The sequence below is a fragment of the Mobula hypostoma genome, chromosome 23 (assembly GCF_963921235.1).
Source record: "Mobula hypostoma chromosome 23, sMobHyp1.1, whole genome shotgun sequence".
Lineage (NCBI taxonomy): Eukaryota > Metazoa > Chordata > Chondrichthyes > Myliobatiformes > Myliobatidae > Mobula > Mobula hypostoma.
In genome coordinates this window covers 5,400,593-5,422,507 of record NC_086119.1, presented here as the reverse complement: position 1 = coordinate 5,422,507, position 21,915 = coordinate 5,400,593, and the positions used below count along the sequence as shown (strand labels likewise).

The 21,915-nt window shown below is 40.5% G+C and overlaps 1 protein-coding gene across 7 annotated transcripts in view; it reads right to left on the bottom strand.

The window, feature by feature from the left end:
* Positions 1-21,915, bottom strand: part of bcas3 (BCAS3 microtubule associated cell migration factor) — a 987,973-nt gene that overhangs the window by 618,608 nt on the left and 347,450 nt on the right. For all 7 annotated transcript variants that reach the window (XM_063031775.1, XM_063031774.1, XM_063031776.1 and 4 more), the window contains exon 14: positions 12,081-12,214. In XM_063031775.1, coding sequence (XP_062887845.1) covers positions 12,081-12,214 — 134 coding nt within the window. The remainder of the gene's footprint in view (positions 1-12,080; positions 12,215-21,915) is intronic.

The following is a 21,915-nucleotide window of genomic DNA, read 5'->3' as shown; positions in this document are numbered from 1 at the left end:
CATGGAATGATTGTTGGTGCCAGATTAGGTGGTTTGAGCACCCTGGATCTGATCTCCTGGATTATCATGCACAACAGTCTTTAGAGTTTACAGAGAATGGTGTGAAAAACAAGAAAAAACATCCAGTGAGTGTCAGTTCTGTGGGCGAACACATCTTGTTAATGAGAGAAGTCAAAGGAAAATGGCCAGACTGGTTCATGCTGACAGGAAGGTGACAGTAACTCACATGACCTTGCATTACAAAGTGGTGTGCGGAAGAGCATTTCTGAATGCATGACACATCAAACTTGAAGTGGACAGGCTAGAGCAGCAGCACACCATGAATATAGTACTTACTGTACCTAATAAAAGTGGCCATGAAGTATATCTCACTCCCATGTCATCAAGAAACACGTTGTAGATGCTTGCACTTCAGTTTGAAAGCAAGCTTTGCCATTTCTTCCAGTCTCAGCTATAAGGCCTTGGATCTTGGCCGTTAAAAACACAAGCTCATAAGAAGTTACAACTTGAGGACATGAGGGACTGCAAATGCTAGAATCTGAAGCAAAAAAAAACAACAAATTGCTGGAGAAATTCAGCAGGTCAAGTAGCATCTACAGAGGGAAAGGGATAGCTTGTCTTCTTTGGTACATTGCTTGTTTGTCCTTGTGTGTAATTTTTCATTAGTTCTATTGTATTTCTTTGTTCTACTGTGAATACCTGCAAGAAAATGAATCTCAGGGTTGTATATGGTGACATATACATACTTCAGTAACAAATTTACTTTGATACTTTGATGCCTCAGGTCATGATCTTTCACCTGGACTGTTCCAATTTCCAATTTGAATTTTTCTGTGCCATATTTGGCAACGTGGCAGTCTAATTACTATAGTGGATATCAAATACAGCGGAGGCAATTTTGCATGGTATCAGTTACAGTCTACTATCTACGCAAGAATTTTCGGATAACTTGACTACACTAAAACAGAAATTGCCCTTAATTCATATCGGCCATGAGTCTACAATCAATCTGAAATTAAATTTCCTGCTAGGTGGGGTTGAGGTTAGGGGGGAGAGAGAGGAGGCGGAGGAGGTACAGAGCAGAGGGGACTGAAAAGCTCAGTGTGAACAGCGAGACAGTCAGGGATCAGATTAACAGTGACATGTCGCTGCACTGAATGACTTGATCAAAGAGTCAGTCACTCAGCTATGAGCCGCAGCCAAGCACTCACTTCAGTCTGGGTTTCAATGCACTCCCTACTTAACTAAAAGACAGCTGCGATAAAAATCTTAACAAAAATTTCAGTCATGCACAGTGAACAAAAAAATCTGTATTCACTGTCATGTGCATTTAAATCTGTGCCCACAAGCTTTGCAAGAAAAGAAGTTTTAATCAGTTGCCTTGGACAGATACTTGGCTGTGTGATTGACACATCACTATGAATGCCACATTCAACAAATCAGAAGACAGGTCAGGGAAAAACCCATACCTACACTCTTTGAGTCACAGTGACAAGTTCTAACCAGCTCCACACTAAGTGACAAGGTTCACAGTTTTCTCCTCAATATCCAGTTATTAGCCCTGTATATTAACACTTTAGTATAACCTCATTTTAGATAGAGATAGAAAGATGACATGGTGCAAGTCGCTCCCTAAGGTATTTCTGAGCCCACTCTTGACAAAATATGAGGTGATGTTTTTGTTCCCATCTTACCAGAACATCATCTCATCTGAACAGAAGAACAAACATAACTCAAGACACTTCATGTACTCATTTATCTGAACACGACATCTTATTTAGACTCAATGCGGCAAAAAGTAATTGCAAGCAAGGTTAAATATTTGTTCCTTAAGTATATAATGGAAGAGTGACAATATAATATACACAAACTGTGGTACTTGAGTATATACAGTGATCTTCATGCTCGAACTGTGATGTTTAGGTAGATGAAGCATGATTCAATGAAAAGTATACCAAATGAGGTAATCAAATAGACAAAGAAATACTTCTGTGATACTTTTGAGCTGTGGTATCCAGGTATAAAAAGGATTCCATTATAGTAGTTCATAATCAATAGTGATTCTGCAGATGCATAAAATCCAGGGTAACATACACAAAATGCTGGAGGAACTCAGCAGGTCAGGTAGTATCTATGGAAATTAATAAGCAGTTGACACTTTGGGCCAAGACCCTTCATCAGGATGCTGTGATCATGCTTGTGCAAAAAACCTGCTTTTCGGGTCCCCTTTAAATTCTTAACTACACTTTAGTATTTACTTTGTCGTAAAACACTTTAAGATGTACTAAAGTTGTGAAAGACGTCAAAGGAATGCAAACCTTTTTATAATGCTCACAGATTGACACTGGAATTTACAAAAAAATTGCTTTTCCTCTGCACCAGAAACTGTGCAACTGGATATAGAGAATTGGAGAGATGGAAAAGTAAGTGCTTATACAACTGTTTATTGGATTATAACATAGGGATACAAGTGGAAAGGTTGTGTCTGTTCCTCTTACACAGCAATCACCTCCCAAATATTCATATCCAGTTATTAGCACTATGGCAACAGATCTCTAAGCATGTTTCGTATTCTTTCCATGCAGAGCTTCACTATTTGAATCAATTAAAACCCTCAGCTTTAAAGTTCAAAAGTTCAAAGTAAACTTATTATTAAAGTACATATATGTCACCATATACAACCCTAAGATTCATTTTCTTGCGGGCATACTCAATAAATCTAATAAAGATAATAGAATCGATGAAAGACTGCACCAGCAGGGCAGACAACCAGTGTGCAAAGGAAAACAAACTGTGCAAATACAAAAAGAAAGAAAAAAATTATAATACTAAATAAGCAATAACTATTGAGATCATGAGCTATTTTACTGAAAATATAATATCTTAAAAAACTTTGAAGCTTTTACATGATAGCCATCGGTATTTTTCATGCTGTGCTTGAATTATATCAAAGGCCTCTTTTACAAACATGATCCATCCAATATGCTTTAACAAACTCTAGCATATTTTCTCACAATGCCATATAAACTCTGTACTATACATGGGTTTCCTCTGGGTGCTCCAGTTTCCTCTCATGTTCCAAAAACATAGCAGTTGGTAGGTTAATTGATCATATGGGTGTAATTGAGCAGTCCAGACTTGTTGGGCCAGAAGGCCAGTTACCATGCTGCATCTCTAAATAAAATAAAGGAGGAGCAAGGATCTTACAGGACTGTAGGGATGGAGAAGGTTAAATAAGTAGGCAGGAGCAAGATTACAGAGTGATTTAAATCAAAGAAAAAATAAACTCCAGTTAGAAAACCTGAGTTTATCTCTAAAGACAAAGGGCTAGGGGACGTGTCCAATATTTGAGGTTGATTGGAATGTGTTACATTTACAGTATTTATCAGAGGCATGGTTTACAGAGTAAACACGGGATGAAACACCCAGGTTTACTGTTGTGCAACCTCCCAGTAGCTGGTTCAATAGGCACATTGGCAGAAATCTCCAAGCGGTCACGTGACACAAGTGGGAATGCTAAGCTGCCAAATGTAAATAAGAATTGAGCAACTTGTTGATGGGTGATTGCTTTCTGACCTTTAAAGGGAATGAGAAGTCAAAGGTTAAACCCACTTGTAAAGAAGAATTACTAGACATTAAACATTCAAAGATCAGATTTGTTCAATGTTGCAGGTACAGACATAAGAGCATTTGGAGATAAGATGGCAACATCTTCCTTTTACCTTAAACAGAAACAACAATGATCGAAGGAGATTTGCATTTATGCATCACAATAAAATCTCCATTTTTTCCTGTTTAAATTATTTCATGATTTAGCCTGCATTCAGGGGGCATAGAGTTTTATTCCCACTGGGTACAAAAACACTCAATATTTTACATTTTAAAGGAATAAACTGTGTATGTGTGTGTGTGTGTGTGTATATATACACACACACACACACATACACACACACGTTTTCTTAACAACCCTAAATGTCAATTCTCCTTTCAATGTCAAATTTCATCTGTAATTGTCAAGCTAAAACAATTTCAAAGTAATTGCTTTCTAAAACTGTATCATAATATTAAACAATTTGTCATACAAACCCCTTTCCACCAGACAACAACGGTGAATTAAATCTATTTTCCCTCAACTACCAGTGGTACCCGGACCAACTACAGAATAGCCATCGCTATCCTCAATGAGACCTGCTGATAACGAGGCTAGATTTGTCCTGTTTTGAGTGATCAGGAACTATTGTGACTATTTGCAGCACTCTGCTACTCTTTCCACATATCTACAACTTTCCCCCACTGTCTCTGTATTTTTTCTGATATCCTGTTCCTGCATTAGTTATAGTCTTTTCCTGCTTTTCCATTTGCTCTCCTGTCATACATACATTCTCTTTCTCTTCACTCCCCCCCTCTCTCTCCCCCTTTCTCTCCATCTCTCTCTCTCTCCCCCCCCCTTTATACCTCCTCTCTCTCTCTCTCTCTCTCTCTCTCTCTTTTCTAACAATGGAACTACACAGAAATAGCACCCTATGACTTCAGCAACACCTAGTAACCTGTCTCTAACACATGACTGGCTGAAGGAACAAGTCTCCATGGTAGCTGAAGAGCTGAAATTCAGAAATCTGAACCGTAAATAGCTTGTTCTGGAATCTAACTATTCATAGTAATTCTGAGATACCCATCACATCCTGCAAATGTTACTAGCTTAGTTTCATTATGAGACCTCATTAATGTTTTACAGAGCCTTTAAATCATTCTCAATCAGTTTTCCCCCTTATTTCAGCTAAAGACAAATGAACCTGCCTAAATCAAACAATTTCTTGTACATTAACAGCACTCTTATCTATTTCAGATTTCATAAAGTTGTACAATTTTGAACCAGTAGAATATCTAAACAACCACAGAGTGGAATTTATTGATACTTGAAAGAACAGACAGCAGAACAACTGTGCTGTTGTTTGTAGAAAAGAAGAGTAACTAGCCTGTCTCACTATGACCAGATTAAACTGCACAAAATGCCTCTGAAATGAGTTGTGCTCCGTAACTCACACTAACTCCTGCTCAACATCACCCAGGCTGGAAATTGTTCCATGCAGGCAAAGGAGCTTTAAATTAGTCATAGTCATACTTAATAGATCCCGGGGGAAATTGGTTTTTGTTACAGTTGCACCATAAATAATAAATAGTAATAGAACCATAAATAGTTAAATAGTAATATGTAAATTATGCCAGTAAATTATGAAATAAGTCCAGAACCAGCCTATCGACTCAGGGTGTCTGACCTCCAAGGGAGGAGTTGTAAAGTTTGATGGCCACAGGCAGGAATGACTTCCTATGATGCTCTGTGCTGCATCTCGGTGGAATGAGTCTCTGGCTGAATGTACTCCTGTGCCCACCCAGTACATTATGTAGTGGATGGGAGACATTGACCAAGATGGCATGCAACTTGGACAGCATCCTCTTTTCAGACACCACCATCAGAGAGTCCGGTTCCATCCCCACAACATCACTGGCCTTACGAATGAGTTTGTTGATTCTGTTGGTGTCTGCTATTGTTAGTGAGCAAAAAGAATAGAATAGGCCTTGCATAATTCACTATATCCAAAAACCTTCTCCTGCATGCTCTAAACCTCCTGAGCAATTTTAGTGCATCTTGAACTGCACATCCTGTGGAAGGGTGGAGCTGGGATGGGTGCTGTCGAAGAGAAGCCTGAGACTTTGAAAAGGGGGAGTTGGGTGAGAGAGTTGTTATAGAAGAGCCACTGCCTGTCAAAAAGGCTTTGAAAATTATGGCCTTGACCATCAAACTAAGGTAATAGGAGAAAAGTAAGGCTGCACCTGGTTGCTGAGGATGCACTGAGGTCATGATAGGGTGTAGTGTGGGGATCCAAAATGTATCAGGCCAGGATATAGTGGAGGGAAGCCTGAAGAAATACGCTTCAAGGAGTATTACTTAACTTAAAGGTGTGTTACAAGTCCTGGTTGTGTAACCATTGTTGGCAGGCAGAACATCTCTAAAGAGTATTGACAATGGCTGGGGTCACCTGTCTTGTAAAGACACTGCCCAGAAGGCGGCAATGGCAAACAACTCCAGTAGAAACTTTGCCAAGGACAACCATAGTCGTGAGACCAAGATCATCTACGTCACATGATGATGATGATTATGATCATGAAGAAAGAGAGACTCGTGCTAGACTCGTAAGGTCTCATTTTTGGACAATTCAGAACAGTACTAGGGCATGGAGAGAGGACAGAAATATGGTATTGAGATAAAGGATTATCTATAATCATAATGAATGTAAGAATAGGCTTGAGGGGCTGAATAGCCTACTCCTATTACTATTTTTGCATCTTTCTATGTGCCACAGAGAAGATAAAGTTTAAAGGTATTACAAATTAGCTTTATTTGTCACAAGTATATTGAAACATACAATGAAATGCATTGTTAGCATCAAATCAAATCAGTACGGCTTGTGCTGGACTGCCTGCAAGTGTTGCCATGCTTCCAGCACCAACAGAGCGTGCTCACAACTCTTTAACCCACTTTAGAATGTGGGAGGAAACCAGAGCACATGGAAGAAACCCACACAGTCACAGCAAGAATGTACAAGTTCTTTACAGGCAGCAGCAGGAACTGAACCCCGCTCAGTAATTGCTGGCATTGTAAAGTGCTGCGCTAACTGTTATGTTACGATGCGGAAGGGGAAGGCAAAGGACAGAACACAGAGTGCAAGAAGACATGAAGTGAAATTGTTTGTAAGGGATATCAGATGATCATAGAAAAAAACATAGAACTAGTGTGGATTGACAAGGCTGGGCATATCAGAGAAAAGTAAGAAATTGAAATAAAACCAGCGATTAAATTACAGATTGTTCCTCATGTGCAATTTCAGAAAGAAGAAACTTTGATTATACTGTGGTTTGATGTTCAATGGAAAGAAGCAATGACAAAATCCAGCAAGGTAGAAAAAATGTAGTCAATTATCTCAAACCTAGGTTTGGCATACATGTAATTCACCAACTCACTGTACATCTACAGTAACTACAGAATCCATTAGAGGGATGACCTGGACAGAAGCCTCATTAATCTAATCATGGTTTGATATTAGATTATAAATATTGTAAAGAATAAAGTAAAAATAACGATCCTTTTGAACTATTAATTCAGAAATTTGAGGGTGAAAATATCCTTATATTACAAGCAACACACACAAAATGCTGGTGGAACTGCTGACGGCCGAGATGTCGACTGTTTACTCTTTCCATAGATGCTACCCAGCCTGCTGAGTTCCTCCAGCATTTTGTGTGTGTTGCTTGGATTTCCAGCATCTGCAGATTTTCTTTTGTTTGTCCTTACATTGCAGCATTGGTATATTCCTCAATGGCAGTTAATTGGCTGCAGATTATGTTCTTTTCGTTCCTTTTATATATTGGTTATTTTAAGGGTGGGACAGCACTGGCTGTAAGATAGGGGGTTCAATTTCCACTATCACATGTACGGAGTTGTGACTGTGTGGGTTCCCTCCAGTTGCTCTGGTTTCCTCCTATATTCAAAAGCCATATGGTAGAGTTGGTAAGTTATAGACAAGCTATGTTAGCTCTAGAAGCATGGCGACACTTGCAGGCTATCTGGCACAATTTGATTTGATTTAATTTAATGCAAATGAAGCATTTTGCTGTATGTTTCAATGTGCATGCGACAAATAAACTAATCTTTATCTTTTCTTTATTATCTTTACAAGGGTGCACACGTATATACATAAATTAGTAAAAAATGTGTTGTCAAAATGAATCACAAACGATGAGTCCTGTGTGATCGTAGAGCGGATTATTGACTACAGGGGGTGGAAACCGGAGGTTCATGAGCCAATCCTCATCGGTGGATTGGACGAGGAAAGGGTTAGCAGCTTTAAATTCCTCCGTGTCATCATTTCAGAAGATCTGTCCTGGGTCCAGTACGCAAGCGCCCAGGACATACCTTCTTCTCATTACTTTCTCATTACTATTGTTTTTTATATATACACACACACAAACAGGCTCAATTAATCAGGTTCCCCAATTAACAGAAGCTTCATGGAAATAGTTAAAAGCGTACAAAAAGGACAAACTACCATTTAACTGAGCAACAAATTATGAATTTAAATTAAATAGAGAACACTACTTTCCCACTACAATACTATAAAACTGCATATTAGTTTGTAATAGTTATTGATGGAGGAATTCTGTCATGTTCTTTTGATTGACCAAGTGAAACAAATCACACAAGCACCTAGAGTACTTTTCTCGGCAAGTATCAAACCTCTCTGTGCCATCTTGGCAAAGATCTGAAATTTTTTAAAGTCAAAATAAAAATTGAAATGATCAAAAATCACTGCTTTTTGAATTGAGATCCATCAGTCCAAATGGATAACATAACACAAGCACATGTATATGAAGCTATTTAAAACCTGTACACTCTAAGCATTGTGTAGTGTCTTATGGCCATACAAGTATGTGTAGCTGACGCAAGTTAGGAAACTGTCCCAATTAAGCTGCACAGTGTTCCAAATAAACAAAGGGAATGTCAGCTATTTTCTCGGTTAGTTTTAGTTCTTTAAATGTTATCCCATTCACTGATGACTCAATTAACTGGAATGCACCATGTGTGACTGTACATTCCTTACTGTAATTTATAGCATATTTTCTGTATTCCACTGTACTGCAGCTGCGAAAAATAAGCAAATTTTATGACATATGTCAATGATAAAGTCATAGAGTCATACAGTATTAGAGAACAGAAATGGACCCTTTGGACCATCTAGTCAATGTCAAACTATTATTCTGCCTAGTCCCATTGACCCGCATCTGGACCATAGCCCGCCATTCCCTCCCATCCATGTACAATAGACAATAGGTGCAGGAGTAGGCCATTCGGCCCTTCGAACCAGCACCGCCATTCACTGTGAATATGGCTGATCATCCACAATCAGTATCCAGTTCCTGCCTTATCCCCATAATCTTTGATTCCATTATCTTTAAGAGCTCTATCCATCTCTTTTTTGAAAGCATCCAGAGACTTGGCCTCCACAGCCTTCTGGGGCAGAGCATTTCATATATCCACCACTCTCTGGGTGAAAAAGTCTTTCCTCAACTCTGTTCTAAATGGCCTACCCCTAATTCTTAAACTGTGGCCTCTGGCTCTGGACTCACCCATCAGCGGGAACATGCTTCCTGCCTCCAGCGTGTCCAATCCCTTAATAATCTTATATGTTTCAATAAGATACCTTCTCAGCCTTCTAAATTCCAGAGTATACAAGCCCAGTCGCTCCAATCTTTCGACATATGATAGTCCTGCCATCCCGGGAATTAACCTTGTGAACCTGCGCTGCACTCCCTCAATAGCAAGAATGTCCTTCCTCAAATTTGGAGACCAAAACTGCACACAGTACTCCAGGTGTGGTCTCACCAGGGCCCTGTACAGCTGCAGAAGGATCTCTTTGCTCTTATACTCAATTCCCCTTGTTATGTACCTATCCAAATTACTCTTAAATGCTGACATCGAACCCATATCTACCACTTCCACCGGCAGCTCGTCCCACACTCTCCCACCCTCTGAGTGAAGTTCTCCCTCATGCTCCCCTTAAAGATTTCACCTTTCACCCTTAACCCATGACCTATAGTTCTCATCTCACCCAACCTCAGTTGAAAAATCCTGCTGACATCTACCCTATCTGTACCCTTCATAATCTTGTAGGCTTCTATCAAATCTTCCCTTGTTGTCCTACACTCTAGGGAATAAAGTCCTATTTAACCCTTCCCTACAACTCAGGTCCTCAAATCCCGGCAACATCTTTGTAAATTTTCTTTGCACTTTCAATATTATTGATATCTTTCTTATAGGTAGGTGACCAAGATAGCACATAATACTCTAAATTAGGCCTCACCAATATCATATACAAATGTCTTATGGCAGTTATAATAACTCTGATTCAAATTCTGAAATAAAGACAAGAGTGGCTTTCTTATATAGATGATAGGGAGTTTTGAAGTTCTAAGGAAACCTTCAGCTGCCTGAGCTGTCAGTGCATTTTTTCTTAATCACCACATTCATGCAAAGACAAAGGTCAATTTATAACAAGGAGAACAAGCAAAGTCAGGCAGCCACACAGATAAAGTCATGTCCCTGCCGTCAGCAAGCCGGTTTTATCGTTCAAGCTATTTGTTCAGTGCAGAGATAAACATAGGTTTCAGGCCTTTAAATGTTTGTACATGATCAAAATGAAAATAGTTTCAGAACACAAACCTGGCTGCCACTCACTGATAAAATGGACTACTTGTGCCCTCTGATACCCTGAGGCTGCCACTGCTGTGGAATCTGTCCTTGTACATTGTGAATAATCATTGTGCGTTGCAACAAGAGATGAATGTATTGTTGTGTACAAATAGTTGAAAGTTGCAAGTTCAAAGTTCAAAGTAAATTTATTATCAAGGTGTGTATATGTCACTATATAATACCTAGAGATTCATTTTCTTGAAAATACAAAGATACACAATAGAATTCTTCGACAGGTCAGCTGGGAGAGCAGAGAGAGGTATAGAGGTAATGTAGTCATCTTTAGGTCACTGGTTCAACTCTGGCTCAAAGGAGCAGCTCTTCTTTTGAGGTGGCATGGTAGTGCAGTGGCTAGCACAATGCTTTACAGTACCAGTGCCTGTAAGGAGCTTGTACATTCTTCATGTGACCGCCTGGGTTTCCTCTGGGTGGTCTGGTTTCCTCCGACAGTCCAAAGACGTACCACTTGGTAGGTTAATTGCTCACTGTAAATTATCCCGTGATTAGGCTAGAGTGAAAGCAGGGGCAGCTGGGCGCACAGTTCGGAGGGGCAAAAGGGCCTGATCGGCGTTGTATCTCAATAAAATAAAATCAATGAAAAAAGCTACAAATATGGACAAACAACCAGTGTCTAACTATGCAAATACATAAAGAAAATCAAACAATAATAAATAGGTAGATAGATAGGTGAATGATATCGAGAACGTGAGTTGTAGAATCTATGAAAGTGCGTCCATAGGTTGTGGAATCTGTTCAGTGTTGAGGTGAGTGAAGTTATCCACACCAGTTCAGGAACCAGAAGGTTGAAAGGTTCCCTTCTAATAATAAATCTACGTAGTTAATGTAGATTTCACAGATACTACATTCTAAAGGTTCCAGTCTCCTGTTGAATCTTTAGAGATGGAAAGGAGAACTCTGGCTGCTCTGCTTTGTGCCTGCGAACTATGCAGTGACTTGCCGTCCCTCCCCCTCCCCAATATGATGAACCGAATACCGAGGCTTTGGGCCTAATCCGATCTACTCCGCAAATTTGGATCTAAGGAGTCAATTTGGTTCTAAATGCTGCTGTTGTTGCTCCTTTCCACTGCTTGCATGATTTGTGTTTTTCTTCTTTCTCTGTGGGCTCTGGGGAATTGGTGCTACTTTTTAAAATTGTGTTCTTTTGGGTTCCTTGCTTTGCGACTGCCTGTTAAGCAAACAAAGCTGAAGGTTGTATAATTTATACATTTCTTGATAACAAATACACTTTTAATCTTTGAATCTTTGGAAATGGGATAAAGTGGCCCAAGCAAATCAAACATGCATGCATGATAGAGAAAACCAAAAGCTGAACTGTGCACCAGGGGCTGTTTAGAAGTCATTGATAAGCTGCTCAGACTTCAGCTTTGTGGTTTCTAATGTCAGCTCAATCCCTCAGTATTTGTAACACACTCCAGCCTCTGCAACACCTGATATGTCATCATCCCTCACCAACCGTCACTCTATATCACAGATTCTCAGACTGAAGGTTGCAAGGAGATCCGTGCATTCCAAGAGGGAATCGAATTTCTGTCCATCAAGGAATGACCCCATACTTCCAAGCAGGAGCTCAAGGATTCTATATTCTGTATCCATTTCTCTATTTGGCCGCAAGCACATGTAAATATTTGCATGAGATTTCAACTCCTAATGTAAAACCATTGTTCTGTATGAAATCAGATACAAGTCACTCTGTCAAACAAATTTTTTTCAGCCTCTCCAGTGAGTAGTATCAACATCTAAGCTCATACTGTACCTTAGCCTCTGTCTCTCCACGATGTAAAGTATACAAATGATGAACCGCACTCTGAGAGGATGAGCATGGGTGCGTCAGGATCCGAAATACATGAAAGTCATGACCTTGTGTGTCAGTGGTAACCAGCAACATTCCTGAAATTAACATTAATAATCTATTAATGAGAGATTATATCAGTAGTATACATGCATTTGTAACTGAAGATTGAGATTGCTAAATTAATGATAACAAAATGGTCCTATAAACCAGTTAAGTAAAGATGTCACTATTAAATTAAGATTTTTTTACTGTTACAGCACTATTCCCAGTGGGTAGTAACAGTTTTTTCCCCAGGGCAATGGAGTCTAAAACTCATGAGTGTAGGTTTAAAGTGATAGGGGTTAGATTCAAAAGAGACTGAGGGGCAATTTGTTCACACAGAGGATTGTTGGCATGAACATGTATCCCTAATGTTTTGCTCTATGACCCTATTTAAAGACTGTACTTATGCTCTTTCTTCACAACCTCATGCCCAAAAGAAAACATATCCTGGGGACACTGTTCTGTGACAGACGCTCCAGGTCCCTGCAACCCCTTATGAGCATTCACCCTTGTTCCATCTTCAAGGCATTTGCTCCTTTAGTAGCAAATATCCCCTGTAGCTGGAAGAGTGTTGCTTGTATTTTGTATTTTAGTGCATTCTTCATTGAGGGATCAGAAGTAGAAAGAGTGAGCAATTTCAAGTTCCTGGGTGTCAACATCTTTGAGGTTCTATCCTGGCCCAACATATCAATGCAGTTACAAAGAAGGCATGACAGCGGCGGGATTTCATTCGGATCTTGAGATTTGGTATGTCACCAAAGACTCGTAAATTTCTACAAATGCAGCGTGGAAAGTATTCTAACTGGCTGCATCACCATGTGGTATGGGGCGGGCGGGGGGGCACTGCATAGGATTGAAATAAGCTGCAGAAAGTTGTGAGCTCAGTAGGCTCCATCATGGGCACTAGCCTGTCCAGCATCCAGGAGGTCTTCTAGGAGCATTGTTCAGAGAGACATACACTCAACAATTCAGGGATAGTTTCCTCTCCTCGTCTACCAGATCTCCAAACGGATATTGAACCCATGTACACTATCTCGCTGCTTTTTTAATCTCTTTTTGCACTACTTACTTAATTTACTTTTTAAAAATATATAAATATTTCTTACTGTAATTTAGTTTTTATTATTATATATCGCACTGTACTGCTGCCACATGACAACAAATTTCATGACATATGCCAGGGATATTAAACCTGATTCTGATTCTGATCCCTTTAAGCTCTATGCATAAAGTTTGCTCCTGATGACAGATGCAAGGGCTTGTTAGAAAATTACTGTACATTCTCTCTACACAGTCTTTAGAAACAGCACTTGGTTCACCTGGAAAGCTGTTTTAACAGAAAGAAAAATGTATGGAGCATGTTTGTCCCATACCTTCATTAAAAAGGAGCTACCACAAGTTGATAGGATTGTTAAGAAGGCGGATGGTGTGTTGTTCTTCAATAGTCCGGGGATTGAGCTCAAAATTGCGAAGTAATATTACAGCTCAATAAAACCCTGGTTAGACCAAACTTGGAATATTGTGTTCACTTCTGGTTAACTCATTATAGGAAAGATATGGAAGCTTTAGAGAGGGTGCGGAGTAGATTTACCAGGATGTTCCCTGGATTAGAGAGCATGTCTTATACGGATAGGTTGAGTGAGCTAGGGCTTTTTTCTTTGGAGCAAAAAGAGAATAAGAGGCGATTTGATAGAGGTGTATACAATGATAAGAGGCATAGCTGAGTGGATAGCCAGAGACTTTGTCCCACAGCAGTAATGACTAATACAAGGAGATATAATATTATGGAGGAAAGTACAGTATGGGGGGGGGGAAGAGGAATTTTCTTTACACAGTGAGTGTGGGTGAGTGGAACGCCCTGCCAGGGGTGATGGTACAGGCAGATTCATTAGGGACATTTAAGAGTCTCTTCGATAAGCACATGGATGATAGAAAAATGGAAGGCTATGTAGGATGAAGAGTAAAGGGCTAGATCCTAGAGTAGGTTAGAAGGTTGGCACAACACATGGGCTGGAGGGCCTGTGCTATGCTAAAATGTTCTACGTTGTATCTACTCTGTCTTACTGTACACCAGGAGAAAACAAGTCTTGGTCATGGGCACTTTTCTAGGTTCCTTGATCAAGAGGGTAAATAGAAGGAGCAAATGAACCCATATAGAGCAGCATCACGTAGAGCAAAGGAAACAGGAGGGCCAAAGAATGATGAAGCATCCTTTCCCTAGGCAAGAACATGACATTCCTCCTCTTTCTCTGGACCTCTTCCACCAGGACCTCCTGTCCCATGGGCACTGCTATCCCTCATCCTCTGAACCATCAAATGCATGCTCTAGACCTTCAACAGAAAGAGCTTCAAGCTGCACAATTTCAAGCACAATTGCATCCTTGTAGATTGTAGATCCCTCCTTCAGATCTGCCTGGGAAGTTATGATGATCAGCAAATACAGCACAAATTACGTACTGAATCCACACTCTCATGCAGGTGTCTCATCAGCAGAGTTCCATTTCAATACTCTTTAGCCAAAATATCACCTGTTTAAATGCACTGTTTTCTGAGTAAATCCATTGTCTGCTACAGTGTATTAACACTGAACTTTTGGGAAAACTACCCCTACTGTATATGCACTTCGAACCCACAAGACCAATATGGTGTCAATACCTCATTTTTTTAAATTAGTCACTTTCATTACAGTATAAACACTTATGGGTACATTTTCATCTGGAATTGAATGATATTAGCAGCTTTTTAAGCAATGCTCAATACCTAATTAACTGCAATGGACTTACAAGGCACGTCATTTCATTGGGCGTTGTTGTAACAATAACAAAGTCACCAGAGAGCCATTGAAGCTTATGGATATAAGTGTTTTATTCAACGAGCCACAAGAATCATATTGGGATCCTTTCAGAGGAAGAGACCTGTTCAACCTAATACTACATGATATTTTATATTCTAAAGATCAAAGTACTACAATGCACTACAAAGATCAAGGTACTACATATATACAATGTATCTACAATGCTTCCTTTGAATTACATATAGTTTTCACACACCTCCTTCTTTGCATCCACACTCCAGACACACAAAATGAATGTTAATCAGCATTGTCTAATTTTTCAATTAACTGATGTCTGTTGCTTCAGGAAACCATGGTACAGGGCTGCATTTTAAATTTAATCTACAATCCATGTTTAGGTCTAAAGATTGGTTGCTGAAGTTAATGTCTGCTATTCACCCTAATTCCAGAACATGCCTTAAAAGGAGTCACAACATCATTGGACAGGCAAGGCAAAGCAGCTAGTCATAAGCACAAGTGATTCTGCAGATGCTGGAAATCCAGAGCAACAGACACAAAATGCTGGAGGAACTCAACAGATCAGGTAGCACCTGAGGAGAGGAATGAACAGTTGATATTTCAGGACTGTTAGTAGCTAGTCTTTCCTGTACGCACATCTACCTGCATGTGTCCTATAGAACCTCCGCCTCAAAATCTAGGTGCTTCTCAAATTATTTTTGGAATTTATTTATTTAGCAATACAGTGCAGAGGAGGCCCTTCCAGCCCTTCATGCCACACTGCCCCGGCAACCTCACAACCCCAATTAATCCTAACCTAATCACAGAACAATTTACTATGACCAATTAACCTACCCGACATGTTTTTTGACTGTGAAGAAACTGGAGGACCCAGAGAAAACCTACTCCTTCCATGGGGAGGTCATCCCGAGATTCCTTATAAAATGGTGCCAGAATTGAACTCCGAACACCCGAATGCCCCAGTCTGTTATAGTATTGCACTAACCGTGGCATCTGAAGTTCTCTCACTGAGAAATTCACTTCTTGTTATGATCTATGTATGAAGAACCTTTTGAATTACTGGACATCACAGGATTTTCAAGAAAAGCAACAATTTCTCAGTTTAAGTCCCAGCGGTGACAGATTTTTCCTCATCCTGCTGAATAAAGGGGAATTCTACTTCAATTCCAGGTGAATGCCTATAAGTCCTGCAATGTGAGTCCAGTCTGAAATATTGCAATGTGTTCAGTTCAGGCCATAATTACAAAATGGTGACTGTGATTTCCCAGGTCGAAATCAGAGGAGCAACCAAATCATGTTTCTGAACAATTGAGTTACCAATCTAACGCAGTACCTGACTATGAGAGCAAAATACCCTACTGGAAAAGGAAATGATAGATTCTGAGAAACACACAAAATGCTGGAAGAACTCAGCATCTATAGAATGGAATAAACAGTTGATGTTTTGAGCTGAAACCCTTCTTCAGGACTGAAAAGGAAGGTGGGTCGAGGGGAAGGAGTACAAGTTGGCAGGCCATAGGTGAGACCAGGTGAGAAGGTAGATGGGTGGGGGCAGAGGGGATGAATTGAGAAGCTGGGAGGGGATAGGTGGAAGAGGTAAAGGGATGAAGAAGAAGGAATCTTATAGGAGAGTGGACCATGGGAGAAAGGGAAGGAGAAGGAGCACAAGGTGCACTAGAGGGAGGACCAGCTTTATCTGCCAATACCATTTGTACTTGAGCAAAATCTGCCAGAAGAGTGGGGTGAATCATTGAGATAACCAAATTCAAAGCTGTCCAGGAAAAGATGAGGGGAAAGCCTATCTTATATTGTCCTTTGACAAAGGAATGTTTGCAATCTGCCAATTTGTCATCGAAGCAGTCACAGTCAAGCAAAGATACATTTTCTCTTTCCAGTAGCAACAAATGATCACAATAGCATTTATTTACAGTATTCAGACAAGAATCACTTGTTTGGTTCAAGGCTTTGCAAAGCATTTCACAATTAACTTCTTTGAAGTGTCATTCTGATGAGCAATAACCATTTTATGCCCAATGATCTAACAGACATAGTTTTGAAATGAAAATCAACTACTCTGCTTTTAATGATGTTGTCTGGGAGACAGAAATCAGTCAGCACACTGGTAAAATGCACTGCTCTTTGAATGGTGTCTAGGAGTTTTATCATTAACCTGAATCACCATAAAGGCATTGGTTTTAACAACTCATCCAAAGCATAGCAGCTCCAACACTGCGCTGGAAATATTAGCCTAAATTACATAATATGTAGAATTAAAGAGCTGAGAGAGGACTCAACAGGGGTTCTTGAAATAATGAAGGGGATTGATAGTGTCAGAATAGATGTTTCCATTTCTGAATTCAGAACTCAGAGTCATGAATAAACCTAACAAGAGATACAGTACAATGAACACTTCCTTATGCAGAGAAGTTAATAAATCAAAGCCTGCCATAGGTAGTGCTGTTGGCCAGGAGGTTCAAAGCCCAGTGGAGAGCCAGTACAATTATGTTTGCTGTAGACCTGTTGTGGTGGTAGTGAAATTGCAACAGATCCTTGCTCAGACAGTATTCTAGCCATGAACAACCTCTCAAAGCACTTCATCACATTTGATGTAAGTGCTACCAGGCAAAAGTTGTTAAGGTAGATTACCCTGCTCTTTTGGGCACTGACATGATTGATGCCCTTTTGAAGCAGGTGGCAACAGGGAGAGGTTGAAGACATCCTTGAACAGTCCAGCCAGTTGGTCAGCACAGGCTTTCAGTACAGGTACACCATCGTGGTTTGACACCCGGCAGGGATTCACCCTCGTGAACGAAGTTCTGGCGTCAGCCTCCGAAGCAGAGATCACAGGGTCACCAAATGAAAGGAACATAAAGTTACGCTGTACAATGCATGCAAAGAACATGGAGAAAAGACTAAAATAAAAACATAAAATGCTGGAAAAAAACACATCAGGTCATTAAGGTTCTTGGTTGATGGCTTTCCAGGGTCAGAATCAGAATCAAGTTTATTATCACTGGCATGTGACGTGAAATTTGTTAACTTAGCAGCAGCAGTTCAATGCAATACATAATCTAGCAGAGAAAAGAAAAAATAAATAAAATAAAAATAATAATAATAAATAAATAAACAAGTAAATCAATTAAATATCTTGAATAGAGTTTTTAAAATGGGCAAAACAGAAATACTGTATATTTAAAAAAGTGAGGTAGTGTCCAAAAATTCAAAGACTTCACAGCAGATACTTCACCTCAAAGTTCAAAGTAAATTTATTATCAAAGTACATGTATGTCCCATATACAACCCTGAGATTCATTTTCCTGCAGGCATACTCAATAAATCCATAACTAAATACTAACAATAGAATCAATGAAAGACTGCACAAACTTGGGTGTTCAACCAGTGTGCAAAAGACAACAAACTGCAAATATAAAAAGAATAAAACTATAATAATAAATAAGTAATAAATATTGAGAACATGAGGTGAAGAGTACTTGAAAGTGAGTCCATTGCCTGTGGAATAAACCGGACTGGTCAAAGAAGCCTGAGGCTGTCTACAAGAAGGGTCAGAGCCGTCTCCATTTCCTGAGGAGACTGAAGTCCTTTAACATCTGCCGAACGATGCTGAGGATGTTCTACGAGTCTGTGGTGGCCAGTGCTGTCATGTTTGCTGTTGTGTGCTGGGGCAGCAGGCTGAGGGTAGCAGACACCAACAGAATCAACAAAATCATTCGTAAGGCCAGTGATGTTGTGGGAATGGAACTGGACTCTCTCACTGTGGTGTCTAAAAAGAGGATGCTGTCCAAGTTGCATGCCATCTTAGACAACGTCTCCCATCCACTACATAATGTACTGGGTGGGCACAGGAGTACATTCAGCCAGAGTCTCATTCCACCGAGATGCAACACTGAGCATCATAGGAAGTCATTCCTGCCTGTGGCCATCAAACTTTACAACTCCTCTCTTGGAGGGTCAGACAGCCAATAGGCTGGTCCTGGACTTATTTCCTGGCATAATTTACATATTACTATTTAGCTATTTATGGTTTTATTACTATTTACTTATTTATGGTGCAACTGTAATGAAAACCAATTTCCCCCGGGATCAATAAAGTATGACTATGTAGTGCCGCATTAGTGGAATATCTAGATCCACTGACAACACTACTTCTTTCCAGTTTCCTGACTAACGCTCATTCCTTAAGCAATGATTGTCTGGTCTTTTCCATTTTGTTGCTTGAGGTATCCTGCTGTGCAAACTGACTACCATATTTCCTAGTTAACATCAGTAACCAAATTTCAAGGGTCCTTCATGACGTACAAGGCATTCTGAAATGTGCTGAAGTTGTGCATTGTGCTACATAATTACATATTAGCCATTAAAACACTTTATAATGCTGAGAGGGTCTGGGGAGTGCGAAATTACATCTGGGCACATCTAAATTATAAATAAAAGCAAATCTGCAGATTATGGAAATCCAAGCAACACACACAAATTGCTGGAGGAACTCAGCAGACCAGGCAGCATCCATGAAAAATGGAAAACAGTCGAAGTTTTGGGCCAAGACCCTTTATCAGGACTGGAAAAAGAACATGAGAAGTTAGTGTAAGAAGGAGGGGGAGGGGAGGAAGAAGTACAATGTAGCAGGTGATAGGTGAAACCGGAAATGGGGAATGGTGAAGGAAAGATAGGGGAGGGGGGGTGGGCAATTACCAGAAGTCTGAAAAATCGATGTTCATGCCATCAGGTTGGAGGCTACACAGACAGAATATAAGGTGTTGCTCCTCCATCCTGAGTCCAGCTTCATTGCAGCAATGGAGGAGGCCATGGACTGACATGTTGGAATGGGAACGGGAAATAGAATTAAAATAGGTGGCCACCAGGAGATTCTACTGTTTCTGGCGGATACAGCATAAGTGGTCTCCCAATCTACGTCAGGTCTCACCGATATACCGGAGGCTACACCAGGAGCACTGATACAGTAGATGACCCCAACAGACTCACAGGCGAAGTGTCGCCTCACCTGGAAGGACTGTTTAGGGCCCTAAATGGTAGTGAGGGAGGAGGTGTAGGGGCAGCTGTGGCACTTTTCTGCTTGCAAGGATAAGTATTCACTACGGAAAAGGACTAGGCGATTGTAGGGATGACTTACTGCAGACTGAAAAGCTTGAGCATATAGACATTAAGAAAGAGGATGTGCTGGAGCTTTTGGAAAGCATCAAGTTGGATAAGTCACCAGGACTGGATGAGATATACCCCAGGCTATTGTGGGAGGCGAGGGAGAAGATTACTGAACCTCTGGCAATGATTTTTTGCATCATCAATGGGGATGGGAGAAGTTCTGGAAGATTGGAGGGTTGCAATGTTGTTCCCTTATTCAAGAGAGGAAGTAGAGATAGCCCAGGAAATTATAGACCAGTGAGTCTTACTTCAGTGGTTGGTAAGTTGATGGCAAAGATCCTGACAGGCAGGATTTATGAACATTTGGAGAGGCATAATATGATTAAGAACAGTCAACATGGCTTTGTCAAAGGCAGATCGTGCCTTACGAACCTGATTGAATTTTTTGAGGATGTGACTAAACACATTGACAAAAGTAGAGTAGTAGATGTGGTGTAGATGGATTTCAGCAAGGCATTTGATAAGGTACTCCATGCAAGGCTTATTGAGAAAGTAAGGAGGCATGGGATCCAAAGGGACCTTGCTTTATGGATCCAGAACTGGCTTGCCCACAGAAGGCAAAGAATGGTTGTAGACAGGTCATATTCTGCATAGAGGTCAGTGACCAGTGGTGTGCCTCAAGGATCTGTTCTGGAACCCATTCTCTTCGTGATTTTTATAAATGACCTGGATAAGAAAGTGGAGGGATAGGTTAGTAAATATGCTGATGACACAAAGGTTGGGGGTGTTGTGGATAGTATGGAGGGCTGTCAGAGGTTACAGCAGGATATCGATAGGATGCAAAACTGGGCTAAGAAGTAGCAGATGGAGTTCAACCCAGATAAATGCAAGGTGGTTCATTTTGGTATGTCAAATATGATGGCACAATATAGTATTAATAGTCAGACTCTTGGCAGTATAGAGGATCAGAGGGATCTTGGGGTCTGAGTCCATAGGTCACTCAAAGATGCTGCGTAGGTTGTCGGTGTGGTTAAGAAGGCATACAGTGTATTGACCTTCATCAACTGAGGAATTGAGTTCAAGAGCCAAAAGATAATGTTACAGCTATATAGGACCCTGGTCAGACCCCACTTGGAGTACTGTGCTCAGTTCTGGTCACCTCACTACAAGGGAAGGATGTGGAAACCATAGAAAGGGTGCAGAGGAGATTTACAAGGATGTTGCCTGGATTGGGGAGCATGCTTTATGAGAATAGCTTGAGTGAACTTGGCCTTTTCTCCTTGGAGCGACGGAGAATGAGAGATGACTTGATAAGATGATGATAAGCATTGATCATGTCAATAGTCAGAGGCTTTTTCCCAGGGCTGAAATGGCTAACATGAGAGAGCAAAGTTTTAAGATGCTTGGAAGTAGGTACAGAGGAGATGTCAGGGGTAAGTTTTTTTTACACAGAGAGTGGTGAGTGCGTGGAATGGGCTGCCGGCAACTGTGGTGGAGGCAGATACAATAGGGTCTTTTAAGAGACTCTTGGCTACGTACATGGAGCTTAGAAAAATAGAGGGCTATGTGTAACCCTTGGTAATTTCTAAAGTAAGTACATGTTCAGCACAGCATTGTGGACCGAAGGGCCTATATTGTGCTGTAGGTTTTCTATGTTTCTAAGTACCGGGAGGGAGATCAGTGGGGATGAATGAATAGACAAGGGATTCACATAAGGAGCGATCTCTGCAGAAAGCAGAAAGCCTGGGGGAGGGAAAGATGTTCTTGGTGGTGGGATCCCATTGGAGATGGTAGAAATATTTAAATAACTTCTAAATTGTACCA